Genomic DNA, 27016 nt, shown 5'->3' on the forward strand with positions numbered 1-27016 from the left:
AACACTGTCTTCCTGTTCACCACCTCCTGAATACAGTTTAGATCTCTTCCACCCCTCCTCATCCGTACAGGGGAACTATAATGAAACCTGAAAAAAGCCTCCTATTGTTTGCTATCATCCAGGAGCCAGGAGCAAATGGGGCTCGAATTGCAGCTCTGAAAGGTAACAGGAAATTGACAAATCGCTAATCCACTCTTAACTATTCAGAGCAACAAAAGGTACATTCCACCAAAAAAAGGGGGAAAGAAAGGCACATTAAGTACAGAAGGGCCCATTCGGAGGGATGGTTCATTTAATGCAAACTGCTGACAAACTGGAATAAGACTGCGTGCGAGTCAGTCTGAGTGAAAGCCTGCTCAGCTAAATGACAAAAGCAACAAGATACTTCCTTTGTGCTCATGTTTACCGTTTAGCTACTCATCTGTGAAGTATTTAAACCTTCTCCTCCAAAGGACCGCTGCAGCTTTCACTGCGAAGGGGGTTTCAAGCTCATGTTAAATCAAGAGGTTCATATTCCTGTTTTAGCCCAACTCTGAATCCAAAGATCCCAGGCCTGTTGCACGGACCACCTGAGGGCACGGTCGTCACATGTAGCTGATTACAGATTGTTGCTTCCTTGCCAACCCTGCAGTTTTTTCCAAAGCTAAGCAGCAGTATATGTATTTTTGTTATTTGTCCCGGAGAAATTCCTGGTCACAGTTTGTGTTTCCCCAACTGTTGGCATTTCTGGCTGACCAACCAACTTTCAAAGTGATGATCTCATCCCCTGGGGGCCCGGAGGTGGGAGGGTGGGTGTCAGTGGGGGTGGGGGTCAGCGGACTTCCCAAGTGATAAATTCACTGACAAAAAGAGGCGGCCAAATGAGGCGAGGGGGGGTGGGGGGGTGCATGGGTCGAGGTGGGGGCTGGATTTGCCCCTGTCGTTGCCTTTAGTGCAGGAACCACGCCATAAAAGCCCAGCATTGATAGCCCCGGTTTATTATCTTTGAACAGGTGGCCCGGCTACTCGTAATGGTCGCTCTCATTTCTGAAGGCACACACTGTCGGGCTCCAACAATATGGAGACCATTTGGGAGTTTGGGAACATCCCGATCTAGCGGCGTTAAAGCCCGGGGAGTAAACTACAGCGCATAGTTTGGCGGTGACTTGTGGTGAGTGGAGTTGAGGGGGGTTTAGAAGGAGAGTTGCTTCCTGTGAGCATAACTCGTGGAAACGTGGAGACTCTGTTGATGCTAGCAGCTTCGGGGCTAATCGTGTCAATGACCTGTATTGTTTAGCTTTCAAGGTTACCGAGGAGAATAGCAGCAAAGAAGCCCTCCAAGAATGTAAACAGTCACATTTTGAGCTACAAGCTGTTTCTACTCACTGCTGATTTTTTTTTTTTACCAGGAATTCCACACCCAGCGTGAGCATACACTCACACACACACTCACACACAAACTCACACACTCACACACACACATGCATCCACAGAGAAAACACTGATTTACTGTTCGCCATTGAACTCAAACTGGTTAAAATAGACCCACAAACCCTTAAAATCAGTGAGATCTTTCATTCCACATGCAGGTCACCGTTTCCAAGAAGTTCAATCAAGACACCAGACAGGGCAGTTTTCATTAATTAATATATTTTCTGCATTAAAGTTAACATAGTTTTCTTTTGTGCCACCCTTTAATTTTTTCAGTAAGTATTTGATATTTTGTTATATTCAGACATGAGTAAATTTAAGACTGTCTCTTGCAATAAATATCATAAAATAATAGAGCTTCACATAATAAATATTTTTTACAACAAAAAAATGTTTTAACAGACATTTTTTCTTTTTAAAAAATAGCCAGAATTCCTCTTATGGATTTTGAGCATACAATTTACACAAAAATAAAGAAAAACAAAACGAAACATGGGAGAATGCCACAGAATGTGTTTGACGAGTTCAGATGGGTGGAAGGAGAGAAACATATCCAAGTGGAGAAAAGGAAAATAAAAAAATACTATGAGATGGATGTGCTTTCGTTAATGCAACATGAGCATAGGAACCACGGTTTTAGTGTGGTAGCAACCAATAAATTCAAACATACCTGCTTGCTATGAATACCAGGTAACAGCTACATAATTGCCCTATAGTAGACCGTCCTTCACAGATCTGGTGAGAGGCAGCTGCCACTAGGCACACAGGCCCAGAGGAAACTGCCTACCTAAAACGGAAGTAAAACTTATATATATAAAAAAATAGTGTTAATGAGGAGCTGAGGATAGACATAGAAACAGTTAAGGCAAACACTGGTCTGTAAAAACATGGTCCTGATCCAGAGAAAATAAAAATAATTGAGTGGTTTTCGTTACTCCTTTGCTTTAGCTCCTTAGGGTTCCCGCAGCGAGGAGGGGGAGGCTGGTGGGAGGTGCTTAGAATGTTTGATAAACATTAATTTGTGACTATCATCATCATTATCATTGTCATCATAAGATCCACATCAAGAGTCTCCCGCGCACACGCAATCACAAACACACAGGGGCGATCAGGAAGGCTTTTCCTGGGTCTGTGGGGCCCAGCTCTCCAGTTTGCAATAGACAGTGTTGGAGTTCTTGCAGCGACAGCCGGGCCTGTTCACCCGGTCGTAGCAGCCCTGGCATGCCTTCAGACACCCCTTGACAGGTGGGTAGCATAGCAGACAGGGGAAGAGTACCGACATTAATCCCATGCACAGGAAGCGAGAGCAGCAGTGGGAGCGTGACAGCGAGCAGGGCTGGTCAGCGCACGAGTCCCCCTCATCGTCATTGGAGCAGTGGTAGAAGATGCCCTTGACCAGGCACATGCACGTGCCGTGCTCCAGCGCGCTCTCGGCCGAGCAGAGGCACTGGCCGTTGCACGCCAGACATGACGGCAGGCTCCTGGGAGCCGTACAGTCACTGCACTTGCACTTCCCACAGCGCTCGCAGATGAACTGGTGGCCGGCGGCAGCCACCACCCCGTTGCCAGGGCCGGAAAAGTCTGATTTACCTTTGCCCTGCGGCTTGAGTGGAGCCTCTAGTGGAGGCTGATGGAAGTGAGGTCCCTGCTGGGGCTGTGAAAGGGCCTTTGGCTTGGGCTGAGTCCGAACAGGCCGCTCCGCTCTGTGGTGGTGCTGTAAGCTCATGCCGGGCCTGGTGGGGGGCGAGCGTGCCAAGAGTCCCTGTTCAGAGGAGGCACTGCTGTTGCTCCCTGAACTGGCAGCACTTCCTGTGCTAGTGGAGCGGCTGAGCCCCGGAGCCCGGGACCCGCCGTACTGCTGCTGTCCCCCAGCCACGACCACCACGCCGCCCCCGATGTGGTGGTGGTGACCCGACGGCCGGTGCTCATAATTGTTGTTCACATTAACGAGGATGACCTCGTGAGTCCTCTCCTGCTTGTCCTGGGGCCTGGGGGCCATGCGGGGTGCAGGGGGCCTCCGTACCACTGAGGGCCCCTCGGTGTACTCGTTGTTGGAACGGATGGCCTTGATTTGGTCCAGGGAGAGAATGGCGGCATGCTGGAGCTCCCGCTCGTAATCCGACCTCTGCCGGCTCTCTAGGGAAGGCTGCTGGATCACCACTAATGAACCGCCGGGGCCATGTTGACTTTGGAGCTCCATCTGGGGGGATCACCACTTCCGACATTCACCGTGGACTTGGCATGCATCGGAAAACCTGCCAGAGGGGGGAAGAGAGGCCGGGGAGAGACAAAGGAGAGGCAGGGAGGGAGGGGACATCATCAGACAGAGCCAAAACATGGCATAACTGGCAACACACACACACTGTCCTGATAGAAGAGGGATTAACATGGCTGTTTCAAATTCAAAGCCAAGTGGAAACCAATCAGCCTTCTATCATTATTCCTGAACAACAACAGAACTATTATGCAGCAGCAAAAAATAGCAAGTCTCAACCTGCAGCGTTGTTTAAAGTGAAATAAGCAATATTTGAGTCTTTAAAGTTGACCCAGACTGTTTTCATCCTGTCAACATGACAATATGTCACATTTGATCCCGCTAAGTGCGGCAACACGAGGGGGGGTAAAAAGTTGACTATTAACAAGCCTTTTTTGTACCTTCCTGCCCAATACGCACACATCTAAACTTCAGTAGGCCCTACAAATACTTTCCCTCCTCATTTACATGTGTATGACTAGTTAACATTTAAATGCAGCGCGGCGACGAAATGAGGACACGATCCAAGGGAACTAAATGAGCTGCCTCACTTAGTATTCTATTACTCCACCGAAAAGGACTTCAGGGAAACGGGGGGGACAAAAGTAGAGCAAAAAAAAAGAAAAAAAAAAAACCTAAGGTCAGAGCGAGTTCCGAGTAAATACAAACTTTGGTTGAAGAAACGATCCGAGACGCTCGAAAGTTGTCGGGTTGAAAACGTCACCTTCCAGCGAGACGCGATATCTCGAGGTTTATTCCAAGCAAATATTGTGTCCAATAACCGCGTTTGTGCCGCGAACAGCAGCAGGAATGTGCGTTCGAGCCTTCGTGGATGTTATGAAGCAACGCCGACCTGCACGAGGCCAAAACCTCCCCGCGACACGCGCATTAAACCTCGCGGGGAGGTTTTCTCCTTTTAACAATCTCATTTTGCGCTCTGCAAATAAACAAACTCGTATTATTATTTTGAATAGTGAACGCGTCAGGGCTCAAGCGCGTTCAAAGGAGAAGACGTCGTGCGCACGCAGTAATAAAAAGCAGGATCCTATAAAACAGAGAGCCGGAGATCAAGAGACATTAGAGGACGCGTACAAATAGACGGGGGAAAAAAAACTTATGAATGAAAACAACCGCCGTGGGGGGAAGGGTGTTTGTTACAGCAGAGCCACGGAAGGACACGGGCATGGAAACCCATCAACTTCATCAGCTCATCGAGATTCATTTGTGTTTTTTTAATTTTTTTATTTCGTTTCTGTGCCAAACACGTAGAAAATAACACAGACAGCGTTGGGCTCTGTGCACCAGTGTAGCAAACGCATTTACACCACCACATCGGCGCAGACTAGGTGGCTGCCTGCGCTTACTATCGGATAATAAACACCGTAAACGCAACACAACACGCGTAAAACAACGGTGTAATAGTCCGGATGATACGTACCTATGTGCAACCATCCATAACGTGGAATCCATTAACGGAGCAGCCTAGCAAAACTCCATCCGAAAGGAAGGGGCAATGTCCAAACGGAGACTATGAGGTCTGATGCATAACATTCACCGCCTGTTAATCCAAGTGCGAGTGTATCCCTTTGCGTTATTCCCTTTTTTTCTCCTCTCTCTCTCTCTCTCGGTTTAGTTCAGCAGGGAAGTTCAGCGCGGGTTACGCGTGCATTTGGTCCCAGGATAAAACCCAGTAAATCCACGGAGCTCTGATGGAGGAGGGAGGGAAGGAAGGCAGGCAGGCACCCGGAGAGCTGCTGCGCACTTGGGGAGGCCGATCTGTAGGCAAGCTAGTGATAGAAGTCCCGCAGGAATTGTTGTAAATTTAAGAAAAATTAAAAAAAAGGAAGAAACGCGTCGGAGCGATTGGAATTCAAACACGAGCGAGGTTATATCCAGAGACTTTCTCCTCTTCGGGTCTGTGGCGGAGCGTTGCGTTCGAGTCCCGGCTGTTACTTTGTTGTTGAGGAGTGTGCGCTCGCAGGAAGCGTCGTCTGGTCGCAGACGGCGGCGCGCTCTCTCCAGCTCGGCGGGCCTGTTCAGCACTGAATGAATGGGAACGCAGGGCTCAGTGTTTGCTCGACAAGCCAACTCCCATTGGCCATTCACTCCACTGAAAAAGGATACATCGCATCCGCTCCTGATTCATTGGGCAGATGTGGAAGGCCGGCCGATAGAGATGTGTGCACTAGTTAAGGTGGAACGGCTTTTTATGTGGCGCTGGCTCGGCGAGGGGGCTCAGGGAAGAAGAAGAAGAAACAACTAGTTGTTTCCGTTCTTGTGGGTTATGAATAATGATGTGAATAGGGTTAATGTGACTAATAGTGGTGTAACAAACGCACCATTTACTTGTGAGCTTTCGGATTTGTCATTTGTTTGGTGCACAGACATGGAATAAAAAGTCAAGTAAAAGCCCCTTTTATACATTTATTTTGACTTTTTTTTTCTTTAGCTCTGCTTCTAAAATAAACTGAAACACCACGTTGGTCCCTCAAAGATAGAAGTTATTATAAGCATAAGGGCATATTATTAATCTACAACATAAACTGATTTTAACTGAAATAAAGGCTTAAACTTACAGATAATTATATTTAAATGAGATGCTCACATACTTTTTAAAACACAGGACCAAAGCCTAGCTGTTTGTTTCATAGGAGAACATGTGATCAGAACAGTTCATACACAGGGGACCATGACAAGATAAGGCATTTGAAAGCAAAGTTATAATCTTGGTGGGATTTAGCAGTTTATAACTGACACCCACACGATATGACTCAAAGTGAAGCTGGACCCCATTAAAAGAGCCCCGCTGGTTTGGGAACCACTCTAAGCTGATAGATGATTATTCTGGGGGAACATCAACAGGATGTCTTGAATGTTCCCATTACGTGTGTCTTCATCAGGGGAAACCAAATGTGTCACGATGAGTGTGCAGCTTACACAACTCTGATATGGACATCTTCCCATCGTTTGGAGAGTTTCATGGCTCGATCTTTGAATGGCTGTAGTGGAGGGGGGGTGGTTGGTTGGTGGGTTTAAAGCGGGACCACCTTAAGAAAAAAGCAGCCCTGCAGACAGGGGGAGAGACGCCCCCCTCCCCCTCCCCCTCCCTGCTGCCGCCCCCTCCTCTCTGTTCCTGACTGTCTGGTTTGATTGGTGTCGCGGATGCGCTACATCCGGATCCATGAGAAAAGGAAGTTCAATACAAAGTCAATTTATCCCATTCAAATGGAAAAATCAATAGCTGAATGACCTCCAGAGGCATTTCGGGTCAGCAAATGCTTGAAACGGAGTCAGCGGACTGTTAAAGCGACTGTGTGGCGCAGGAACGACGCCTCACACGGCAGTTTTAAAGGCTGGATGGTAAAATGCAGCTTCTTGGTGATAAAGCAAACCCTGGTAGACCGACAGATGGCCGCCTGGATCCCTGCTCTTAGTGGTCGGAAGTGCGGACGGAAATCTCACGATTACAGCAATTAGCTGATTTTCCACGGATGGATGTGATGAATGTACCAGCCGTGGCTGCAGCAGCTCCCCAAACCGGGTTTTTAAGAACCATCCGGGATTATTGAAGGGGGTCCAGAAGGTCCCCAGATAAAGTCTAATCCCACTATTTAATTCCGTGTATGTTAGTGAAGGGGGGGGGGGGGGCACATGGAGGCTGATTAGGGGGGCCATGCTCTCAAAACGGTTTAGCAACTTTATTGCAATCTTGTCAAATATGGGCATTAGTGTATTTAATGTTAACATTTCTAAATGTTTTTGTTCTGAAAAGATACAAATAATAAACTAACAGAACAAAAACATTTTGTTGTGGACTACAGTTTTGGGAAAACACTCAAAACCTGGTCCCAGCTAAAATGTGTAAAAAAAAAAAAAGATAATTAATCTGACATAATTCAAAAGTTTGTGTATTTTTACAGAATTTTTTGTGCAGTATAATTCTGCTGCGAACTCTGCATTACACTCTTCTAAATATCAGCGTTTATGAGCTTATTACTTCTTGCTGTATCTGTTATACACATTTAATGCGTGTAATAAATTATTCATATGCTGAAAAATGACACTTAAGCTCATTTTTCTGAGCTGAGCTAACAAACAGGTAGTGTGTAAACCTACAATAATAATAATAATGATAATAATAATAATAATAATAATAATAATAATAATAATAATAATAATAATAATAATACAAAAGATTTCCACACACACTTTGGGGACTTTTTTTATTTGGCATAACAGCAGACCGGGGCAGTTGAAAGCCTTTTCTTTTAAAAGTAGCTGCTTGGTTTAGTCCGCAGCAGCGTGGTCAGAAGAAGCACAGGCCGCTGTGCTGCTGCTGATAGCTGATATACGACTGGATGAGAGAGTCGGGGATCCGGGGCTTCACAGTGTTCAGGGCACTTTCAAAGTGTCTGGCCTCGACGTGCTGAGCTTTGATGTCCTCTTGTAGGGCCAGGAGGGCGGCCTCTCTGCATACTGCCGTTATCTGGGACAGGAAACAGACACAGATATTCCACTGTCAGGCAGAGCGCTCCATCTAGAACAGCATCGAGTCACATGAGCACAGTTAGAGGCTGATCGACTTCCCCCGCAGGCTGTGGAGGGGAGATGTGTTACTGTGCTGCCACGACACTTCAGTCATCTGCCTTCAAACATCAAAACCAAACACAAATCTAACCGTGTCTCTGTACTAAACAGACCAGCGAGATGACTTTAGCGCAGCATGTAATTATTGGAATTTTAGAATAGTTTCAGATGAGTCATGTAAAAATAGGTGCAACAAGAGTCGTCGTCATGCAACCCTGAAATCAGTCTACAGGTTGGAAGGAGCGGACAAGAAACAAACTGAAACTTTTAATCCATTTTGGAAAAGAGCAAGTGGAAATTTAATTGGAGGTCCTGGAGACAAACATATAACCTGATTAGATGTCCAAAGAACATGAGCTAACTCACAAACGAACAATGAATTTGAATGAAAAGACAAATAATCAACTAGACTGCATTATACTGTTACTGCCATGTAGCAAAGGTAGAAAACAGGGTTCTGCCCTTTGAGATTTAATTGAGCTAACAGGGTTTACTTCAATGAAAGCTGTACTTCTGCTGTAGCCTCTCCAGCAGCACTGATGGAATTATGCAACGGCTGTCACAGAGGAGTGCTGCAGGCAGTGTGGCTGACCTTTGGGAGAGATTCTGCACACGGCAGAGCAGTGACTCACTTCCGAATCGGTGGCTACGGCTGATGAAGGCCAGGCACCTTTCCCAGCAGTGCCACCCTCCTCTCTTTCTAGAAGCACGGCTTTGTTCTGAGCCGAGGCAGCTCACGCAGCTCCCTCCAACGAAAGCCGCGCAGGAAACTATTCGCCTGCAACAACCTCTGATAACGTCCGCCGGGAGGGTAGTGGGACAGGCGGTCATGTGATGCGGCGGAGCCGTGGAATATTGAACAGTGAAAGCATGCATGTAGAGCAATGTGGCTCCACTGAAATTGTTCAGTGGACCGAAGCGGCTCTGGTCGCCGCTCTTCCCTCTGCTGCTGCACTGCGTGACATGCAAGCTGATGGTGAATGGACCAGGGGCGATCCAAGGATCAGACCTTTAGGGGGGCTCAGACCTGTAGGGGGGCTCAGACCTTTAGGGGGGCTCAGACCTTTAGGGGGGCTCAGCCTGCAGGCCTTTCCACGGGGATAATGAGGAGCAAGCCAGCGGGAAAAAGTAGCAGTGGGGGCATGTAACATTTTGGCTGAAACAGCTCAATTTGTTGGCCTCTGGCACGGTTCTATCATACACACTGATCTTAATTATTGCATATTTTTTGATGAGTTTGCCGCCCTGATAGTTTACAAGTAGTGGAGAGTTACTCCTCGTGCATTGTAGGCCAGACAGGCTATAAATAGCTATTCATATTTAAACAAATATGAATAGCTATTCATATTTAAACCCCGCTGAAACCTGCCTGATCAGAACTTTCATAACTACGAATCATTAGACTTTATTTATTTAGCGGTATGGTTTAACAAAGAACGTTCAACAAAGAACGTTCACTCTCTTACACACAAAGCAGAAAAGAATGACTTAATGAAGGGAATGTAAACCGGAGATAAAAGGTCAACCCCCTGCTAAATCAGGATACATTTCACAGGCTAATAATACATTCATATTTTCCATATATTATATTTCAATTCACAACAATACAACGTATTATGAATGCCTTTATGAATAATACTGGATATTACACCCATTTAAATAAAGCCATTTGGACGTGGAATTGCTCCTTTATTTAAAAATAAAATAATAGGCATAATAATCAATAAAAGCATATTCAGCTGGAATATCTGTATTGGAAACAAGTACTTGGAGTATTGTAATATTCTTCACTATGCAGTAAAATGCACAACATTAAAGTCAAGCTCATAAATCACCACGTTGAAGGAATGAACGGAAAGATGCGATGCACAGAGCTGGTGGAGACAGGAAAAGGTTGTCAAGTGTTAAAGCACATGACGGTCATGGTGTTCTTCAAGGCCAGAGAGCAGAATGAGGGGAGATAACCGTTTGAATGTGCTCTGACCCGCTAGCATGCACAGCACAGGACAGGTGCTTTGCAGATGTCAGGATATGAGCCCCCCCACCCCCCACCCCCCCAACCCTTCTTCTGTTTCAAGCCAACGAGCAACATGATTTAGGCAGGGTAAACACACAGCGCCAGGGTAATTTTGTATGAGGGTTTCCCATCATTCAAGTCATTAAGGCCTGTCAGTAATAATGATGCAAAACAATGAGGCCATGCATCCTTGTTCTCTGTTTACAAACGGAATGAGGGCGAGCGAGCAAGGAGAGCAGTCGGCGAGAGAGAGGTGCCACATGTTGAACAATGTGATTGAGTGTTGTTTCCAAGCAACACCCGTAAACAGGAACAGACAAACGTTGCAGCACAATCAAACTCTAATTTCTTATTTACGTTGAAAGGTTGAGACATGTTAGCCTCCCCGCGCTTCAATGTCATGACTCAGCATTTAATAATTATTTGGTTGTTTACTTCCACAACACCCCTCGGTTTTAATAAAAAAAAAAGGGGTGGGGGGTGTGTCCGGAGCTGCTCTGAACCACACACACACACACACACACACAGGCCCCCACATTCATGGTCGCTGGGTTTATGAGCTGGTCTGTGAAGGCGATCAACAAGCCAGTGTTTCCCGCTGTGTGTTTGCCCGTACAGGCCTTGAAAAAAAATAAAAGCCACAAAGGCAAACAGGGCAAGCGAAAGAGCCAGTTTGTTTGTAAACGTGAAGGCATTCCTAGACCGGAGCCAAAAGACCAGCGCCGACCCCCCTCCGGCACCACCTTGATACCCCTGCCCCACACCCCACCCCCCCAAAAAAGCAACCCCTTAAAGATGGCCCCCCGCGCTCCTGAGAGGGAAAACGAGGAGGAAGGAGAAAACTGCAAATGCACAGAAGAAAGATGTGTGTGTGTGTGTGTGTGTGTGTGTGTGTGTGTGGTGGTGGTGGGGGGGTGGGGGGGGGGGGTGGGGGCGTCGGTGGCCAAGAGTGCTGACTTGTGGCAGGCCAAATAAATTATAGATCTCTCTTTTTTTTAAATAATTTTTATTGCAATGCAGACATTATTTTTCATTCCCTTCATAAATTATGTCAGCAATCACTTAAATATATGGCGAGGGCTACGCTGATGCATTGCAGCGGCTGCTCTCTGGTGATGTGGGCGAGCTAAGAGTTCCTGGAGGTGGCACGTAGCCAGTCGTACAGGCAAAGCAAACAACAACGAAGAGAGAAAAAAAAAAAGCAATCATCAAGAGCCTCTCAGTTTGGAGACGGGCTAAAAAGCTGCTGACTCAAGATGACCCGAAAGATAGTGACTCAAAGAGAGAGGTTTTGATGACGAAGCAAAAGCAGTTTGTACAGTGAGCCTCCACTGCGAATGCATCGGGTTAAACAGTAATGCCTGTGACTCGCTCCGAAATATTCCACCAGTCATTCTCTTTTTGTTCAGTGGATGTTTGGTGATGATGCGAACGTTCTCTGTGCGACGTCCAATTTTATAGGAGTCTGCTGCATCTTTTTTGGGGGGCAATTATTTATGAAAATGACAGAATCAGTCATTTGTGATTATGGCTAAAATCAGTTTATGCTTAACTGACAAAGACCTCTAGTGACTCTTGACTCTAACTTTGACACAGGAGACCCGTGTTCCTCACCCATTTCATTACGGCCAATAGCTGCGTTCCCTTTGAATTCCCAACCAAGTTTTAAGCAAACCTTTGAAATGCAATTTCGGAGCATTTCCATCAACTGGTTTGGAGCAAATAAACTAGGCTGCGTAGTTTTTTTGGCGGTATAGACTACGCTCTCCACATGGCTATACTACGCCAGTAAACACAACAGAAGAAGAAGTCGAACCACATACGACCAACAAGTCGCCTTGGCCGATCAAAGAGAGATCAGGAATTTGTTCCAGATGGAAACATTTTAATTGTTGTTGAATTAAATGTTCGCTATTGGCAGAATTAGATTCGGCAAAGACATTTCCATGTCCCATTTAGAGCATCAACTCAACAAAAAACCACCTCAAGCTAGCGTAAACACAATTTTTTGTGCAATTGAGGAACTTTTTTTTCCTAATGCAACAGTTAAAAATGTGCATAAAAATAAACCATGGCTGATGTTGGTTTCTTTCTAACACGCTGACAAATAATGCCAACGTTAAAGAAAGGTTTTTGTACTTCAAGTTCCTATGGAGTAGACAGAAGTAGCAGGAGCAGCAAAAACATGAAGGCACATAAGCCTTATATTGGGTAAATACGAAGCATAATAGTATAATATAAAGCTACTAAAGTATAATATTCATTTCATCACCCCTTGTCCTGACCAGAAGCATAAAACTTTAAGCTGCTTCCTCCACCACCAGCAGAAATGTCCGGAATCCTTGTGTCAGTCATTCCACCTTAATAAAATGTCAGCCTCTGGAACCGCAGAGCTTTTAAATGGGTCGCTGGAAATGTGATAGATACCCAATTGGAGTGCCCACCACATCCTTGTTTCCACATATTCCTCTAATGACAAGTTTCCCCTGGTGGTTCTCAAATCCCCCTGAAAACCAAGACTCGCATGCACAAAATGCACACACATATTATTAAACACTAAAATGTATGCGAGGACATGTAGAAGTCGTGCTGAAAACGATTACTCTTCAGAAGTGCTGTCAATAAGAGTGAAATGCATGTGGTGAGAGGGAGGGAGACAGACCACCATAATGACTGGTGGTCATTGCATGGGGAGAGGGAAAAGTCATCCAGATCTGCTTTTGATCTTCAAGCGGGCTTAAGGTTCGTCTCTCCGGAAAGAAGGAAGGAGCGACACAGACGGGCAGAAAGCGATCCTATGTAGAACTCATTATGAAATTACATTTTTTTCCCGAAAATACTATTTTCATTTCCAAATTCACCTTCGGGGGGCAGACATGTGCCGAGTGGAATGGGCGGGAGTAGGAGAAGAAGAAGTACAACAGACGTCAAAGCGCTATCATATAGAAGAATCATATAGTCCATCAGGACCTGGATCCTGCTTCAGTGAGGTGTTGGATTAAATGGACAGAAATATGGAACGATTCCACTGGAAGGGAAGAAACATGGACTCCAACCAACATGGAAACTACTGATTTATGTTCTATACTGTTTCAGTAAAGAGAATGGGAAAGTGGAGGGGAGATATCAGGTCAACAGTAGACACCACTTAGAGGTGGAGCTCAGCAGTGTGTCAAGTTGTTGTAGTTATGAATCAAAATGAATCAATTAAGGAATTATTGAATTGACTAACATTAATTGTGAAAGTGTAAATGGTTTTAGAACATTATGATTGAGGTATACGATGACCATCATGCTCACTAACTTGTTGTTTGGGCTGATGCCATTAATGACACAAATATCCCTCCAAAATACCACATTAAGACACCAAGACCCTGAGGAACACCACAGAAGAAGCCATGCTGTGATTTAGTGTCTCAAACCTTTGACATTTTGGAGATTTCTGCAAGAATTGTATTGTTTGATGATTGGATGGCGAGCTCATCTGTTCCTTAAAAAGTGTTTCATTGTCAACATGAAGAATGAATCCTGCTACAGCCTCTCATGTCGAGGTTCTTGGAGGGTTAAAGTGTTTCAACGTTGTAACTAAAGGCTTCATAAATTCCTTATCAATAATGTATGTATTGGTAATGCAGGGCATCAGGACATGACATTACTGCCATTCATGACTCCTCCATCACTTCCTGATATCTGCTAACGTGTTATTAGGAAGTGAGAAACCTGTCATTATCAATGGGTTTTATATACACTTGAAGCTACAAAATGGATGAATTATTAGACAGCTGGACCCAATAACCTTTATTAATCATTTACATAATATTTAATGGTAAGCTTTATGGCTGATTAGAAAGTGAGAAGCACATGGGTATTTATTAGTGGATTATTAACTGCAGACTTGACATTTCAATTTCTATTATAAGCCATCAAGGCAATTCTTAGTAAATAATTGATAAAGGGCAATGGGTTTAGCTTTCTAATAAGCTATCAATATAGATTTCTGATACAAAAGTGACTATAAATGGCCTTAATACAGATTTTTTATGATTTATCAGTAAAGCCATGCTTCTTTAGAAAGCTGTAACAGTGTTCTGTATTCGTATCTGACTTTGATTTCTAGTATGGTGATAAAACAAGGCAGAGGTCCTGTAACGGGGCTATGACATTAGGACGGGCACGTGCAGGGCTCCTCTTGCTCAGGGCTGCAGGCCCTCGCTCGCCTCCCGTGCTTCCAGCCATTAGGGTGCCACAACACGTCACCCTGGATACAACAGCAGCCTTTATGCTCTAGTGGTCACTGCCCTGCACTTTCCTCTGAAGCCACAACTACACCCTACATCATGCTGCTTGAATGCACACAAAGCGATACCACGTTGGATGCATACTCCGAATGATATAGTGCAGCACATCCAGCCCTGTATCTGAGGTCCTGTTGTCCTTGTAAGATAAGACAACACCAAACTTTAATGACCCCTCCGAGAGGGAATTAGGCCGTCGTAGCAGCAAACGGTAACGAGATACAGCGAAGAATAACAGAATATAAATAAGAACATAGCAAAGTGGGGGGTTACACAAACACACCTCACACTTTTTAGCACGAGAACGTACAAAGTATCAACATCTACATGGGAGTTCAAAATAGCAGCCATTTGGAGGTCATGAAAAAATATAAGAATATAATAATAATAATAAAAAGATACATGTGCAGCATGAAAACGGGAAAAATAGAATTAATGTGTCAGAATAATTGAAAATATATAAGAAATAAAGCAAAGATTTGCAACAGCATTCCATATCTGTGGACTATATTCATACCACAAACACACAAACATGCACTTCAACAAACGTACATGCCTCCTACACATTCGCAGTAAATTATGTGTGCAAATCTATATTTTTCCCTGCAGTATTTCCCTGGAGGAAGTGAGAAGTGGCGCGTGCCATGAGACAACCTGTTCAGCATGACGAAAATAAACTCTTCTCGAAAGGTGGAGGGGGTGAAGAAGAAAAAAAAAAAGAAAAAGGCTTGCGACTGCTGGCAGCGCATACCAACGTTCTCGGGTCAAATCTGTCTGGTGTACTTTTCGCTTCCTACTTCAACAAAGGCGCTCAGTGAGTGTATCAGACGGCCTTAATGAAGGGCTTGTTAGCCGGGCTACCGGCAGCAGATCCACTAGACCCGGAGTGTGTGTTTACTATCAATCCGCCCTTGTGTCTACAGCAGGCTACATCCAGTACTCCCCTCCTCCCTCACCCCCTCCCATCACACACAAACGGCCACATTTACAGGAGCGAGCCCCCTCCCCTCCACCCAACTCTCCCTCCCCACCTCCCACAAAACCTCTCCTCCATCACAAGTCCTGCACACATACTCTACAGTGCACCTCCACACACACACACACACACACACACACACACACACACACACACACACACACACACACACACACACTGCACTTGCTCGGTTCATGATGCACATGTGCGAACACGCTCATATGCAACACACTGCACTTCCAGGACCACACAGAGGTTAATGGAAAAAACAGCAACTGATATTGCTGACATTTTAACCATAAATCAGGTCTGTGTGTAAAATCTCAGCAAAAACAAAACAGGAACAGGCTAATATGTTTAAGATAAATAGCCCATTCTATCCATCCATCCATCCATCCATCCATCCATCCATCCATCCATCCAACGTTATAGACTCCAGAACACAGGGAGGCAAATCACAGAATCCCATACTTAAATTGTTTGCTAGCTGACCTCCAATCCCAAAGATTATATTGGCTCTAAGAGGTGCTCTTACACAATTAAAAAATATAAACTCCCTCCCGTAAAATCGCCCCGACCGCACCACAGTATCGCCACTGTTACGAGCCATGCATCCAATTTTCGGAGAGGAAATGAAATAATATATAAATCAAACGACGTTGGGGGTGTGGAGCCCAAACTCTCGACCAGAAATAAAATGTTCCATCCTTCGAAGAGGCAAAGAGGAAGTGTCTGCAGTGACATGCCTCCGCCATGAGAAACAAGGCCTGACCACAGCTCCATGCGAAACCTATTTAAGATTACAAGGCGAGAGAGAGAGGGGGTGGGGGTGGGGGGGTTAAAGAGAGGGAGGTGAGGTTAAGCATGGAGGGAGGAGAGTCACGTGAGGGGAAAGGGGGAGAACGGAAACATGGCACATGACCATAAATAGCAGTGTGTGTGTGTGTGTGTGTGTGTGGATGAACGTGCACATGCTTGTACTCTCAGTAGAGGAATTCAGATTCCATAGAAACTGTGATGATGAAAGTGTGATGGTGTGGGCTTTTCCTCGCCATATGTTCCAGCTGAGACAATAGAGACGGGTGGAGATATTACACACACGTATTCCAGCAGACAGAAACTCTTTGTAAGCTCGCGTACGAGCAGCCCCGTGATATAACAGCTAAAATGTTCCTTTAAATTCTCAGTCTTGACTGATTAAGGCTCATGGCAGCGCGACATCTATCTGAGACGTGCTTTCTTGCCACGCAGGAAATGTCTGTGACTCACCGATAATACGACAGGGGGGTCGGTTTCGGATGGAAACCTCCTACAAAAGCTACCAAAAAGCTTCCATGTCAGGCACTGGGGTGTTATCGTCTCAGGCCCCTACCCACCTTGTGTTTTGGAAAGACCTATGTGGGATAGCACCTGTGTTGGGGCTACACAGTGTTAAGGTTGTCTGTGGGTGGGTGGGGGTGAGGGTGGGGGTAGGGGGGTATAGCTGGGCCTTGCCTTTAAGGGCATATTTGTCCTCGCCCCTTAATCAGACGAATGAAAGCTCGACATTCTCCCTGGACTTGGGGAAGGCAGGGATGGCATATTTACCAAACACACCCACGCTGAAGTGACCTGGAGACTCAGCTCTGTGTGTGTGTGTGTGTGTGTGTGTGTGTGTGTGTGTGTGTGCGTGGTAATGTCAAGGTAGGTAAAACTCCACCTGTGTGATGTGCTCCACTGAAATGCTCTGTTTCCTGTTGGCTCCATCGTCCGTACATGTTCATATATTAAGATACAGTTTACCTGAACACACACGTCGACTGTTCACACGTAAGAGTGACTTATGCTGCTTTTCAGCTGTCGCACTTTAATTTAAATGGAATAAAACACATCTCATACTGCAATATGTAATAAATACACACCTTATTAAACATGTGTAACATAATATACACATACTACTTAGAAATTCCCTTTTATATCATATGACTGGCGTGGCCTCTGTATTTCCCTCCGCTCCACACTCCACTGTAAGCTCCTTTCAGATCGCATCTCCTTTCACACTTTGGCATCCATCTTCCCTCTCACTTCCTCTGTCCTTTCCTACCTTTCCACTCTTCCTTTCTTGTTCCATTTGTCACTTCTTTGGCTTTTTCTACCCACATTCTGTCTTCCCTCCCGGCCAAGAGAAACAGAACCACTAGTACGCTTGAGGGCTCATATTTCCCAGGAAAAATTCAATTTGTGCTCACCATGTACTCGCACATAAACCACAGCGAAGGATTTATATATAAAATGTAAAATTGGGGCCGATCAGAGGCATTTCCATTTCGGGCCCTCGCCGGCCTTTTGCAAGCCACAGCGGCAGCCACGCTGGCTGAAGCCATGCGGGGGGAAATGTTTTCTTTTTTAACCTTTATTTAACCTGCAGTGTCAACTGAGAGCAACGCATTCACAATGACATGAGGCAAAAGGCGAGCTGGAGAGGAAGTGAGGCGAGGTGTTTCACAGTCACGCAGAGTTACGGAGGTGTGAATGGCTTTTTTTCCCCCCTCGCTGCCTTTGTCAAGCTGTTTTTCCATGTCGACTGTGTTTTTGTGAGTGACGGCGTGACCGCTTCTGTGGTCAGCCACATTGAAAATAAAACACACACACACACACACACACACACACACACACACACACACACAGACTAGAGGTTACCATATTTTGGAAACTCACTGCCAAGTTCAGACACCGTCCGACACGCATTCCACCAAAGCTGACATGTTTATTCGATGATGATTAGAGATCGTTCTCTTTTCATAGAAAGCCCGGGATTGATGGCGTACATCGGCCGCGTGCGTTGTGTAATGTCGCTGTTGTTCAAACAGCAACACGCTGTGTTGATGCACTTCTCCTGCGCCCTGTGTCCTTGGTGATAAAAATCTTTGCAACAACAAATACCATGTCATAAATCAGAGAAACGACGCGCGGAGCCAGAGAAGGAACAGCCGCAACCACAACAGGTGTTAAGAGGAAACCATTTGTCTTCCTGTGAGGGAGGCTTCGCACTGCGTGTGTCTTCATGGTGCGTGTGCGAGCTCATTTGCAGATTTATTTTAATGGCTTTTAATTGTTGCAAACAAGCTTCGGCAAATCCAGGCTATTTTAAAACGAGTGGGTTGACAAAAAAAAAATCCTAATCATCATTCCAAAACTGCTTTTATGTTCTTTAACTGAAAAATAAAAATGCCGCTTCATCAAGTTCCAACTCAACACCTACTTTGTTCACAGGGAACTGCAGAGCTGCTCAGTAATCTAGGAAAGGGGGATATTAAGCATCACAGGCGGCGCATTGACGTCAAGGCACACTGTTGATCTGCCTGATTTGTCCATCCTGCATTGGAACAGACTTGTGTGAAAAAAGAAAAAAAGAAAAAGTTAAGAAAACAATTGCGCCAGTGAGTTTGAATGGCTGTCAGCCAAGCGTCTCAGACACCTGGGCTTCGGACCAAACAGCTCCCCCCCTGTTGGAGGGAAAAGACCCACCGCTATGGAGGTCGCGGTCGGTCAAAGGCATCTGTGACTGAACACAAAGATATTCTGATAGCGCTGAATGCAGCTTGAGGTTTTATTAAAATGCCTCAACAACCCCCCCCCCCCCCCCCCCCCCCCCCCCCCCCCCCCCCACCTCCTCTTCCAGGGGGATGGATGTTTCGACGGTGTGAGGGCTGGAGGGAGGGAGGGCAGGCGGGGGTTGGCATTGCCTGATGGTCGGACGTCACCTCGACGTGCTCCGGATCCATACAGCGACTTCCAGTTGCGTTCTTACTGGGTTCATGTAGATGTAGGGGGGGTACTGATTTCTTTTGTCAACAACTTGTCAACATCTGCTAAATGCTCATTGCTGCGGTGTTTTTGCACTTCACCTCCTGGAGGTCACCTGCCAATCACACAGCCGAGGGAGGTCTGTGGCGGACTCGGTTTAAAGCTTGAGTTTTGGAGAGTCGCTCCACTCGAGTCCCTCGGTTCCTTTCCTGTTTATCCCCGACAAAAACAAGAAAAAAACCTCAACCGCACATGTGCTCAACCATCGGCAAGGAGAGCAGTTTTTATCTGCGCGTTGGCATCACATCTGCCACCGACGTCACCGTGGGGGAGTTGCTCGGGGCAGTTAATGTTTTTCATGTGGTTTCAAAAAAACGATTTCACAGGCGAGGAAAGACGATGTCCCCATTGTCTCTCTCAGCCTGCAATAATACGACACTAGACCCGATTTGAAAAACCTGTCTCCCTCCATTACACTAACATTACACAGGTGTGTGTGTGTGTTTTCTGTGTGTGTGTGCATGTGCGTGCTGTTTTGGCATGCACTATTTGAACTCTTTTGATCCTTTGTTACATAACTTCTCCTAAGAAAAACAACATATTGATTCATTCCTACATTATAGTATCGAGCCTTACACTTTTAATCAACCCCATCTGACCAAGTGAGTGGACTAAGCTAACAAGGCAGCACGTTGGAAAGTCGAAGAGACGTCCTACTGAGTGCAATTTGCACGGAGCCGTAACAATGTCCACAGAGGGAGCATTAACCAAATGGGTTTGCAATACTGAAAGGCTTCTACAGGATCAGTGCTTTGCTCTTTCTTTACTTTCTTTTCAGCTACAGCTCCTGCATAGACACAATCTTTATGGAGCTAAAGACTACATGAAGTAGGATTCACAAGCACATCATGACATAATGTGCAATTTGCTACTGATTTAGAACTCTTCAGAGTCTGTGTAAGAAATGAGTTAATGCGTACATGCACTTGTTGGCAATATATAAGTTCAAGTTCAAGGTTTTTGTTGACTAAATTAGTATAAGTGTGCTCTCATTTCTACAGAAATGTAAAATGTTTTAACTATAGTAAGAATATTCAGTCCAGAATTTGTATACAGATAAAAAAAGAAAAGAAAACAGTGCATCACTATTGCTTTGAAAAAGGTTTCTGACCGAAAGCTTGCTTTATAAAATACACAGATTCTGCATCGAAAACGAGGTTACAAACAAGGCCTGGAACTGACTGCATGTGACAGGGTGCAATAAATCCTCCAGGTCTTTTCCTGTCAGGGCTTGATCATAAATAGAAGAGAGAGAGAGAGAGAGAGAGAGAGAGAGAGAGAGAGAGAGAGAGAGAGAGAGAGAGAGAGAGAGAGAGAGAGAGAGACAGAGAGAGAGAGAGAGAGAAGTGGAGGAGCATCACACCTTCCTTTAGGTTAAGCCCTTCCTCGTCTTCCTCTTAGAGGCAACACTGTGATTACAGTATCAAATGTTGCTTCTGTTTAGGAGAGTGATGGCAGAGGTGAGGAAGGAGAGCCGGCAGCAATTTTCTGTGAGTGTGAGTTAAAGGTGTGTGTGTGTGTGTGTGTGTGTGTGTGTGTGTGTGCGTGCGTGTGTTGGGAAACCAGATGTCACTCCAGCAGATAGGAAGACAGGTGATTTTAACAAGCGTCTAGCTCCGAGCTGACAACAACTCTGTCCTACTGCATGACCCCCCCCCCCCCCCCCCACTCCCATCGACCCTTCCTCCCTCGCCTCTCAAACAAGTCTGAAATCTCAGGAATGTAATTAAAGTCAAAGCTTCAGGTAGACAGTCAGACTGCCAACACTGAGGTGCTCAGTGCGCCTCACCTCCACAATGATGTACGTGTCGTAGGAACACACTCGAGTAATCAACCCCCCTCATTGAGTTTTAAAGGGAGAGTTGTCTAATCTATGTAATGATAAACATTGTAACAAACTCCCTGAAAATGTTGGGGCAGAGGTGACCCAATGGTTGAAGAAGTGGGCTGTTAAACCGGGTGATTAGATTGACCCCTGGACCAACAGAGTATGTGGGCAGGGCAGCGGTTTTTAATCCAACAAGTTTACATCAGTCAGTGACCAACAGATAAGGCTGATTGTACGGGCAACTTGTGAATGTGTGTGAATGTGAGAGCATGAAGTAGGGGGTGGAATAGTGTCACCAATTATATCCCCAAAAACATCCTCACCAACCTCACCAAAATACCATATAAAATAGCTAGAAAAAATGATTTAAAATAAATACAGTGCAAATAACAAAAAAATCAGAAATGGACTCTCACTGTCAGTCCCCATGGTCATGTCACAATAGAGATTACACCGTGTAACACTGCACACCTATCTAGAGCCTGTGTTTGGCTCATCCTAAGCATTTATATCTGAACACACATAATGCTGCTTCTTTCTAGTGTTGAGTCTTTTGGTTGTTGCATGATGGCTGGATGGATGGATGGATGGATGGATGGCTGGATGGATGGATGGATGGATGGATGGATGGATGGATGATGGATGGATGGATGGATGATGGATGGATGGATGGATGGATGGATGGATGGATGGATGGATGGATGGCCAATTTCATGTGACTAGTTTCAGGCCATAAAGCAATGAGGTTGGTTTAGACCTAACAGAGGAAAACGAGCCATGGTTGCAACAAATACAATAAAAAATACAGTAAAACCTTAATATGATTTATTGCTCAAACAGTGATCAATGCAGCATGCTGAATTTGAACTAAGCAAGTTGTTTCTAGGGAAGTGAGGATTTCAACCAAATCACTGGCAATCGCTGTTGACAGAAGATTTGTCACATGACTGCAAAGCCTCCATGGGACAAGTTGACAGATTGAAGTGTCGGTGAGAACAAGAGAGGGAGTGTCGGAGTCGACAGTGTTCATGGTATGAAAACTGAAACTGCTTGGTGGCCTCCAGTTTCAATAAGCATCTTGCTGTTGATTTACGACACCCCTCATCCAGCTCGCTCCCTGGCAGCACGGAGCTTGACGCACGGCTGACCGATGCTCGTCGGCTGCGGCTCACCCAGCTGCCTACTGCATTCACAGTTAGCATGCCAAGTCAAACATAAAGGCTCAGTGCTCTGTCACACAGAGATGGAGACATGCAGCTCCTCTCAATGTCCACATTGACGCAATATCACTCATTCCTCCCAGTTAAATAGGTATTGAAGTTTGCCTGAAGATGCGTGGTACAGGAGATTATCCTGACACTGAACGATAGTGTAAAAACATACAGTATATATATTTCTTTTATACAAACATATTGATGTATAACACTGCATGTTACATCATAACTGTTACTTTGAGACCATTGTTTGGCATCCTTATTTGCATTAACCGCATTGATTCTAACAGTTCCCTTTTTCCAACATGAACTCAAAACATTATTATTATGTTACAGGCAAGAAAAGCTAACATGGTAATAACATCTTCCTATACTTGATAGTCTCATTTTCACATCATTATTGTTATACTGTATATTATATCTTAACTGTATATTTTATCTCAACAGTCATGTGTTAATATCCAGGATGTGTATATACTGTATATTTATATGTACATACATTCCTGGTTTGATTCCACGTTTTTGGCCACATCTAAAAATCCACATAGGCAAGAACCTTGCTGATGCTATCTGCCTACCTCAGGCATGAGTGAAACCAATATGCGACTCATACCGGCCAGGACATCGCCCAGATCAACAAGGTCCGAGTCTGGGAACAAGGGCTACTGGAAAACGACATGGACATGAACTAGAGAACAGATTGTGGAACGGTCCACTGAGAGGGGGTATATGAAGAGGATGTGGGATCGATGGTTGCTTTGAAACCCAGCATCTTAGCTAACTAAGAAACAACTACTAGCACAGTGCGCCGATGTGCGCAAAGAGAAACTGCTATCACAACTCGAGATTGAGAAGGTGCAACAATGCGCAAGGGGGGCCCAGGATGGCAGATTTGGCTCCAAGCCTTGGTAATCATGCTTGTCAATTACCAAGGGACAAAGTGATGTGAAAGCAGTACTAAATGCTATCCCTACCCATACATGAGAACAATGAGCTGATACCTAGTACAGGAGCTTGGCTATAATATGAACAGCATAAGGCATAAGGAGCGTTAAGCCTTAAGGAGCAGTATCCGCCATGGAAAAGGAGGCTGGTGGCCAACACGTAAGCCAGCTAGCAGAGCTACAGAAAGGTGCTATGAAATAACTACACTATATTGCCAGAAGTATTCGTTCACCTGCCTTGACTAGCATATGAACTTAAGTGACATCCGATTCTTAATCCATAGAGTTTAATATGATGTTGGTCCACCCTTTGCAGCTATAACAGCTTCAACTCTTCTGGAAGGCTTTTCACAAGGCTTAGGAGTGTGTTTATGTTTAAGTATGTTTATGTTTATTCCAGAAGCAAATTTGTGAGGTCACACACTGAAGTACTGTTCTCCTGGAAACCGCCAAATCCAGACTCAGGTTGCCAGATGGAGAAGCGCGATACGTCACTCCAGAGAACACGTCTCCACTGCTCTAGAGTCCAGTGGCGGCATGCTTTACACCAATGCATCCAACGCTTTGCATTGCACTTACTGATGTATGGCTTGGATGTAGCTGCTCGCCATGGAAACCCATTCCATGAAGCTCTCTACACTGTTCTTGTGCTAATCTGAAGGCGACATGAAGTTTGGAGGTCTGTAGCGATTGACTCTGAAAGTTGGTGAGCTCTGCGCACTATGCGCATCAGCATCCGCTGACCCCACTCCGTCATTTTACGTGGCCTACCACTTCTTGGCTGAGTTGCTGTCGTTCCCAATATCTTCCACTTTGTGATAATCCCTCTGACAGTTGACTGTGGAATATTTAGGAGCGAGGAAGGTGGCATCCTATCACAGTACCACGCTGGAATTCACTGAGCTCCTTTCACAAATGTTTGTAGAAACTGTCTGCATGCCTAGGTGCTTGCTTTTATACACCTGTGGCCATGGAAGTGATTGGAACACCTGATTTCAATTATTTGGATGGGTGAGTGAATACTTTTGGCAATAAAGTGTATCTAGGAATTACACCAAACTCTCCATACCAAAGGCACTGGAGCAAAAATAAACCTCACAGCTCGCCTGAAGAGGTACACTAGAGAGGAGAATAAACAGGATGTTCTCCACAGAACCATCCAGTGTACTCCCAGTGGCAGGGTAATAGCATGAGAACAGACCCACCCAGGGCTGAGACTGAACAATACTATATGCATATGGGAGAAGGAGGCACTACATAACACCAATTCTCAGTGGATCTGAGAGCAGCACCAGGCCCTGGTATAATCCACTTCTACTGGCTAAAGAAACAAACTGCATTCCATTAACACCTGGCAGCACAAATGAACCAGCTGCTGATGGATGGGACCCACCCAGAGTGGTTAACCCAAGGCTGGACAGTCCCGATCATGAAGGACCCCCAGAATGGAGCAACTCCTTCCAACTACCGGCCAAGTAATCACCTGCTAAGTGAATATATGAGACAGCAGAAACCCGGTGATGAGGAGGAGGAGGAAGAGGGGGAACCATCATGGAAGGACAATCCCCTGCAAGGCATGTACCACCGACAGATGGAAGTCGCACAGGATAGCACAGAGGCACGAATCATGGCAGCACGAATCATGGCAGCACAAGAACAGGCCCTGAGCACAAGGGTCAATGGAGACTTGGGTCTACCACATCGGACCCCCAGGTGCAGGCTGTGCAAAGATGCCCCTGAGACAGTCCACCAAACACTAGCAGGATGTAAGATGCAGGCAGGTACATTGTACATGGAGTGTCATAACCAAGTGGCTGACATAGTATACAGGAACATCTGTGCAGAGTATGGGTTGGAAGTTCCAAGGTCAAAATGGTAGGTACCACCAGAGGTGTTTGGGAATGACCAAGCTAAGATCCTTTGGGACTTCCAGATATAGACTGATATACTGGAGATGTCTAACCAACGTGGTTGTGGACAAACAACAGCAATAGTGATAGATGTAGCTATCCTAAGCTACAACAATATCAAGAAGGAGGGACAATTAGCGTTAAAAAATAAGGGCTTAAAGAGGAGCTAGAAAAGATGTGGAGAGTAAATGCACCATGGGTTCCAGTGGTAAGTGGAGCACTCAAGACTGTAACCCCCAAACTAAGACGGTGGCTCCAGCAAATTCCAGGAACCACGTCCGAGATCTGTCGAGAAGGGCGCAGTCCTAGGAACAGCTAAGCTAATCCTCAGTCTCCCAGGCCTCTGGTAGAGGACCTGAGCTTGAAGGAGGAAACACAAGACATACATATACATACTATACTGTATAAGTCAAAACTCTATTTGCACCTTCTTCTATTAATACTATTTAGAACAAGGAACTCATCAGCAGCTGAACTTTGCAGTTTCTTTTCAACACATTACCAGCAATATTTTCTAGAGTGGTAAACTACTGTATTTAGTGCAATCTCATTTACAGTAAGTGGATGATCTTGCTGCACAAACAAACATTCTTTGGAATTGGGGGGCGGTAACATCCTCCAAAATGTTTCTCATCCAAATTGGTTAAAAAAAGGAAAATGATGAGCCCGTAAAGATGCGACCAATCACAGTCAGTGTGTTTGCACATTTACTTGTTTATTTACTTGCTGCATTTGTCCCTTGGTGCTCTTTTCCTTGTAAACACAGCATTATCTTTAGTACTGTGTTGCTCTGTTTCACTCAAACTTCCCCTCAGTGATCATGGAAAGTTAAAGTTTCATCTCATCTCATCTGATCTATAGCGTTGGTATGTAAAATATAATCCATACACAGGTGAGACCCGGCTTTTTTTCCCCCACCTATGAACTCTTATCAGCTTCACTGTGGCATTTCTTTGAATATTTGTGGGGTTTCAAGAACTCAATGGCAAGTGACTGCAAACCTCCATTCCACAGATGAGACAGTACACCAGAATGCCCGATGTCAAACACAACACCTGATAGCGGGGGATTGGTTTCTTACTGCATACCTCCTCCAGGTGTACGCCTGCTTTAGGCTGCTTTTTGGGTGGGGGCTGCCGAGTCAGGATCAGGGATATGAGGAGGCCCTATAGATAACCTCAGACTGCCCTCGAGAGGATCATAATGTCAAGAGAAAAGACGGAAACAGCTCAACACCTCGCTGTCCTGATCAGACTTGATTTTAGAACTGATAAAACGTTTTTCTGAGCTTGCTGAAAGAAAGGTTGGAATGCACACATGCATGTGTGTTTAAGGGTGCTTTCACAAGCTATCTTTCGTTTGGCTAATCCGAATCAAGGTGAAATTGATACATTTGGTTTGTTTTCAATTTAGTCTTGTAGTGCACAAATTAAAGCAGAACATCTAAAAAATAATAATTTGCTGAGGGACATGTACGAGGGATCAAATGTATCTTTTGGGGCTAGAGAGATGTCAATGTTTTTTTTACTTTGACTCGACACTGATCCACTGTGTGCAGAAAAATCCATTCTCCTCAACTTTATCTTGAATGACTTTATACATGTCACTTTTTTGGAGGGACTTCAGTACAGTCCTTTCGGCCCAGATGTCAAGGGAACATCGACAACAGTTGGCTCTCAGACTCAAGTTAACCTGTCGTTTATCTGTTGACCATCTCAGAATGCCCGAGCAGGCA

The 27016-nt window shown here is 45.2% G+C and overlaps 2 protein-coding genes across 2 annotated transcripts in view; both read right to left on the bottom strand.

Annotated features, from left to right (window-relative positions):
* Positions 1–1612: 1612 nt before the first annotated feature.
* On the bottom strand, positions 1613–5838 carry spry1 (sprouty homolog 1, antagonist of FGF signaling). The gene is made up of 2 exons (XM_084010211.1): positions 5103–5838; positions 1613–3665 (listed from the first exon to the last, which is right to left on the bottom strand). The coding sequence occupies exon 2, from the start codon at positions 3608–3610 to the stop codon at positions 2519–2521; it is 1092 nt and encodes a 363-aa protein (XP_083866337.1). The 5' UTR covers positions 3611–3665; positions 5103–5838; the 3' UTR covers positions 1613–2518.
* A 2043-nt stretch (positions 5839–7881) lies between these two features.
* afg2a (AFG2 AAA ATPase homolog A) overlaps positions 7882–27016 on the bottom strand; it is a 109456-nt gene continuing 90321 nt past the window's right edge. The window contains exon 17 of the mRNA XM_084010367.1: positions 7882–8150. Within this exon, the coding sequence (XP_083866493.1) occupies positions 7971–8150 (180 nt within the window). The 3' untranslated portion in view covers positions 7882–7970. The remainder of the gene's footprint in view (positions 8151–27016) is intronic.

This window comes from Eutrigla gurnardus, assembly GCF_963514095.1.
Source record: "Eutrigla gurnardus genome assembly, chromosome: 5".
Classification (NCBI taxonomy): Eukaryota; Metazoa; Chordata; class Actinopteri; order Perciformes; family Triglidae; genus Eutrigla; species Eutrigla gurnardus.

What these genes read in the sequence shown, in the direction of transcription:
- spry1 (XM_084010211.1), bottom strand. Translation starts at nt 3,610, where the DNA reads ATGGAGCTCCAAAGTCAACATGGCCCCGGCGGTTCATTAGTGGTGATC.